Source organism: Hyla sarda, chromosome 2 (genome assembly GCF_029499605.1).
Source record: "Hyla sarda isolate aHylSar1 chromosome 2, aHylSar1.hap1, whole genome shotgun sequence".
Taxonomy (NCBI): domain Eukaryota; kingdom Metazoa; phylum Chordata; class Amphibia; order Anura; family Hylidae; genus Hyla; species Hyla sarda.
The window spans coordinates 111,802,639-111,808,638 of NC_079190.1; the positions used below are offsets into that span (position 1 = coordinate 111,802,639).

The 6,000-nt window shown below is 42.9% G+C and overlaps 1 protein-coding gene across 3 annotated transcripts in view; it reads left to right on the forward strand.

Annotated features, from left to right (window-relative positions):
* LOC130355292 (cell division cycle-associated protein 7-like) overlaps window positions 1–5,013 on the forward strand; it is a 56,031-nt gene extending 51,018 nt beyond the window's left edge. For all 3 annotated transcript variants that reach the window (XM_056555235.1, XM_056555234.1, XM_056555236.1), the window contains 5 exons: window positions 376–537; window positions 2,737–2,880; window positions 3,170–3,319; window positions 4,456–4,592; window positions 4,895–5,013. In XM_056555235.1, the coding sequence (XP_056411210.1) occupies window positions 376–537; window positions 2,737–2,880; window positions 3,170–3,319; window positions 4,456–4,592; window positions 4,895–4,931 (630 nt within the window). In that variant the 3' untranslated portion in view covers window positions 4,932–5,013. The remainder of the gene's footprint in view (window positions 1–375; window positions 538–2,736; window positions 2,881–3,169; window positions 3,320–4,455; window positions 4,593–4,894) is intronic.
* The last annotated feature ends 987 nt before the right edge of the window (window positions 5,014–6,000 follow it).

The window sequence follows — 6,000 nt, forward strand, 5'->3', positions numbered from 1 at the left end:
CTAACTCTTATGCCTCGATCACCTACATTTATTATAAAAATACCTCTTCATTAGCTCAGTTAGAAGTCCTCTCAGGGGAATGGGATGTCCCTCCCTTGTGGTGGAAGGTGATCTGTGTGTCTGCTCATGCAGCCTTGTCCATGACTCATGGACAAGCTGATGCTCCAGAAAAACTGGTTGTGCCCCAGTAGGTATCAGGACACCTAGTGGTGGGATTTGAGGGCTGTATAAAATGTATTACAGTAACATACATTTTGGGATCTGACAGTCCTATTTAGAGCTTGTGTAAATCTGAATCCCTAGCATAAGATACTAATAAACATGAATTTCTCAAACCATTCTGCATAAGTGTTTTTTTTTTTTTTTTTTTCTTAGAAATACAAAAGACGTCCACGTGAATCTCTTGCTAAAGTTGAACCGAGGAGGAATCCTGAGCGAGCCTCCCGTCGTCTGACCCGCTCTAATGCAGAGGTGTTGTCTCCACTTCCAAGTAGGAAGAAAAGCCCACAGGATTTTGAGGATCAATTGCTGGAGGAAGTAAGAACCTGACAAGTCAATCTAAATACAACTCTGGACTTCAACCATGTAGACTTAAACTAGTCTCAGGCTTTCAATATTATACTGAGGGGGGGACACTTAGCCCCCTGCTGATAAGCTGTTTGCTGGGGTTGCAGTCTCTGTAACTTTTTTTTTTTTTAAATCAGCTGCAAACAGATTTGTATTTACAAAGGTCATACTACTTGTAGCAGTAGCGCAAACTATGCAGTATTGTTTCATTTGAGTGCACTAAACTCCGAAATACCTTCCGCTACTGCTGTATAAATACAGGTTTGCAGGTACACACCAGTATACAGCTGATGTAATAGAACATGTGAAGGGTAAAAAAATTGTTGTCAACTAACCGCTGCTTCTCAGTCTTTATTGTAGAAAATACTCACATAACATAAACGGTGGGAAGGTACGTAGAAGCAGCGGAACAACGGCTGCTGTCGGCTTCTACGTACCTCCCCGCCGTTTATGTTAGGAGTATTTTTTACAATAAAGACTGAAGCAGCGGTGAGTTGCCGACTTTTTTTTTTATATTTTTTTATCCTTTACATGTTCTACTGCATCTTACTGTGCCCAGCCAGAACACCACCGCCACTCTAGATGCTACTACCAGTTTCATATCTGCAAACCTTTATACACAGATCCAAGCAGTGACAGTCCTAATATCGTATTCTTGATTTCATTACAACTGTGCCTTGTGGCCCAGTCTAACAGCTGATCTGCAGGGCTCAAGTGTTGTGTGGTTAGACTATTTTAAAGGGGTTAGCCAGGGAAACCTTTATTTTTTATTTTTGTGTTATATCAACTGGCTCCAGAAAGTTAAACAGATTTGTAAATTACTTCTATTAAAAAAATATTAATCCTGTCAGTACTTACGAGCTGATGAAGTTGAATTGTTCTTTTCGGTCTAAGTGCTGACACATGTCTCGGGAACCGCCCATAGCAAACCTCTTCTATTCTGTGCAGTTCCCGAGACGAGCAGAGATCACTGTTGCCAGAAAGAAAACAACTCAACTTCAGCAGTTGATGATTATTGAAAGGATTAAGATTTTTTGATAGAAGTAATTTACAAATCTGTTTAACTTGCTGGAGCCAGTTGATATACAATGATTTTTTTTTTCTTCCCCCTGGAAGACCCCTTTAAGTTGGATAATATCTTCAAATAAACTTCCCAGGCTGTTAACTATAAAGTCCCAGTATGTGTAGTGAATAATTCATAGACAAGGCTACATATACACTGAAGACCTTTCTGTACCAAAAGTTGAACTAAAGGCAGAAGTGGATCCTACTGGAAGGGGAAATCTAAAGAAAGGTGTTATACTCCCTACTTCCATTGGGACCAATGTTGCCTTTAGTACATTTTTGCAATGTGTGGCTTTACCCAAGGGGAGAGTAGTAGCCAGTGAAATATTACTGGCATCCTTCCTATAGGTGATGTAGCTAAACTGATGTAGTAGATCATGACTTAAATGAAGGACTGAAATAGCAAGAAGACATTCCAGCTATTGACTTTTGACTGACTGCATCGTTCAACTCTATCCTAAGGGTCATAACAAATTTTCTTTCTGTAGAATTACCAGATCTGTTACTGTAAGTAGCTTGGATGACGGTCACGATTCACCACGGCATATAAGTGATTAAACTGCTGTGATCAGTGTCATTCATGATCCTGGTAGGAACAAGGCTATGTAATGGAGCCAAATACTTGTCGTTGATCTCGTGGCTGCATTGACTGTACTTGCATAAAAGGAACACTGGGGCAAAAGTGTATGTGTACAACACAGCTTAAGGACTTAAAGGGGTACTCTGCCCCTAGACATGTTATCACCCTATCACATGTCTGATCGCAGGGAAGGCAGCTGCCGATGCTGCGGCATTACTGTCACGGAAGCCTGATGTCACACCGCGCCCCCTCCATTCATGTCTTTTGCAAGAGGCATGACTGCTGTCTACTAGCAAACATGCCTCCTCCCATAGACATGAATAGAGGAGGCATGACTGCTGTGATGGATGGAGAAGAGTTTGCGCCATGCACTGGATGACTGGGGTACCACGGTGGAGATTGTGGGGTCCTCCCAGCAGCTGGATCGCCATGCTCAGACATGTTTTCTCCAATCTTTGGATAGGGGCGGTGTACCCCCTTTAAAGCGACACTATAAATTCAGACCTGCTTTTATCCTATGATAGAGAGAAACGGCAAGAAGAAGGCGTCCTGCTCGGCCCAGCATTCATGCTATTCCTCATGCTGTGCGACCAGTGGAGGATATTACAGAAGAGGAGCTGAATAATATTGCTGATAATGTAAAGGCAAAGGTGTACCATGCAGTGCAGGTGAGATCCACTTTCTTCAGAAGCCTTATACAGCACATGCCTAGTATTACAAGGATAGTCAATCAGAAGTGAATGGGCATAGCATTCAGCTAAGCACTTCTGCCCCCCTTTGTTTTGGTGAATGGTGGGGGTCCTTTTCTCATACACCCTATTGATAAAGCTTGAGAAAAAATGATTTCTGTAAATGTGGCACTAAGATTACATGTATAACTTGTGTTAAAGGTGCATTGACCTTGTCTAATGTCATGTATGAGCTCTCTACACCCCCCCCCCCCCCCCCCCCTTACAGGGTTCCACTTGCCATCAGTGCCGACAGAAAACTCTAGACACAAAGACAAACTGCCGCAACGAAGAGTGTCGTGGAATCCAGGGACAGTTTTGTGGGCCTTGCCTCAGGAACCGATATGGAGAAAATGTGCGCGATGCTCTTCTAGATGCTGTGAGTAGAAGAAACCTCCTAATAGACTAATGGGTTGTATGAAAAATCCTCAAAAAAAAGCCTGTTATAAAACAAACTAAAACTGGAAGCCTCAGCAAATGTCCCTAATTTTGTGTATATTATGACCTTTTAAAAGGCTATAGATGCCTTTTACACTGAATTGCTTTCTAATTGGAAATTAAGTAGTTTTTTAAACTTCAGGGGAAAGGGCTGCTATTCAAACATGGGATCTCAGACTCTATGGGAAAGATTTATTAAAAAAATTATAATAATAAAATAAAAAAACAGAGGAAAATGCCCAGTTGCCCATAGCCACCAATCGGATTGCTTCTTTCACTTTTTCTGAGGTCTTTTAAAAACTAAAGAAGCGATCTGATTGGTTGCTATGGGCCATTGGGAAACTTTTCTCTGCACAGGTTTTGATAAATCTCCCCAAAGTGATCTGTGTTGGTGATGGCATAGGGGGTTACACATACTAAGGGGAGGGTTTAGACACCTTTTTGGAGGACGGCTCATACAGGCATGAGAAGCGCACAATATGTTAGTTTTTGAATTTATACTGAGAAGCAATTAGATCAAAATGCAATATGTGAATGTGCGACCATGTCTGTTTCTTCTACCTGAATTCACGAAGCACACAAAGTAGTTTGCACCGGAGGAACACAGGCTGTGGACAAATGTAGAAGGTAAATAGAGCAGCAAACTGTAGAAGAGAAACTAAGCAAATTTTAACGTTATCGGAGGGGGGGGGGGGGGGGGGGCAGGGATGCAGATACCCTTGGCAACCAGATGTAAGTTAAGATTTCTTATAAAGAAGTGTTAGCTAGGGGCAACTGCTCAAATGCGCTCCCCCCCCCCCTACAAGTGTTTAGATGGATCTTCCCATGGAACTTATTCTGCACAAGGTGTCCGCAGCCTTTGTTAGAGGGTGGGATCAGTAAGTAACACGACTTGAAAGACAAGAGCCCATTGTCTTCACTGCAACAATATACTTCAAAGGAAATGTCTCTGCTGTTTGTCACAAGTGCTGTCACTTCTCATCAACAATCTACTCAGTGTGGTGCCACAATGACTCCTAACCCACAGATTTGTAGTCTATCCACACCATTACTATTTGTTTTCTCTTCCCTCCCTAGAACTGGACTTGCCCACCATGTAGAGGGATCTGTAACTGCAGCTTTTGTCGCCAGCGGGATGGACGCTGTGCTACTGGCATCCTCTTTCCTCTGGCCCGCTACCATGGCTACAATGATGTTCACTCCTACCTTAGCGGGTAATGAAGGTTGTAATCCCTGTTAAAGGGGTACTCCAGCCCTAAGATATTACCACCTATCTAAAGGATAGGGGATAAGATGTCTGATCGTGGGGACCCCCCCCCAAATCTCTCATGCAGCACCCACCTCGTCGTGAGGCTTCAGATGTCTGATCGCGGGGACCCACCTGCGTGCAGCTCACACAGGTGGGTCCCCGCGATCAGACATCTTATCCCCTATCCTGTCTTGGGGCCGGAGTACCCCTTTAAAGTTTGTCTTTTATTTTATAGACATGACTGACCAGACTTATTTTCCTCCTCAGATTGCAGAAAAATGGCGATGAGAGTGATGAAGACTAATGGAAGTGGTCAGAAGGGAAACGCTTGCTTGATGTCTTGTGTTTTTGTTTTTTATGTGGTGGTTTTAAAATAACTTAATAAATCTTTTACAGTAAAAGAACTACTTTATTTTGTGGGTAAACTGTGGCCTATTTCCATATACTACTGAAGGTGCAATCCATGAAATCCAGGGTTTATTTATTTTTTATTTTTTTTGGGGGGGGTGGGGTGGTCGGGCTACCAAAAAATTGTAAATGTGACATCCACACTACTTTTTGGTGTGGGCTTTTCTGCAGAAATTGTTCCATACTTGGGTTTTGTTTACAAAGTCTCCAAACGGTACAGATTCCTTTAGCATAACAAAATTTGGATAGCTTTATTTCAAGGCATCAAAACATAAAAGGAAGAGAAAACACCTCCATGGTGCTGTCTAGAGATGAGCGAACTTCCAGTAATTCGATTCATCACAAACTTCTTGGCTCAGCGTTTGCTGACTTTCCTAGGACTGTATCCACCTTTTCCAGCCCACTATAGCACCTGAAAGCTGAACTAATTTATGCAGGATAAGTCATCAACTGCCGAGCCGAGAAGTTTGTGATGAATCGAATTACTGGAAGCTAGCTCATCTCTAGTGCTGTCATTAAAAGGGTACTCCGGTGGTCAACGTGTTTTTCAGTTTTTGATTTACCCTATTTGTTTTTCATTTCTATTCTTGTTGTTTAGGCAACTCTATTTCTACAGAGTTTCCCCCAAAATACACCCTACCCCTGTTTCCGCTCCTGTTTGCGGTGGAGCCCTTGGCACTTCTCCTCCGTCAGGACCCCCTGTACTCCGGTATCATTATAGATGGGAGGGAGGACCACCTAGGATTATATGCCGATGATATGGTTTTATTTATGTCTCGGCCCCTTGAGACGCTTCCCCGTGCCATTGCTGTAATTGATTGTTTTGGGGATTTTTCTGACTTACACATAAATTGGATGAAGTCTGCCTACATGCCTCTCCAGCAGCGACCTGGCCCCTCTACTCTCTGTGGCCTGGCCGTAGTCTCCCATTTCAAGTACCTGGGTATAGTTATACATAGAGACTC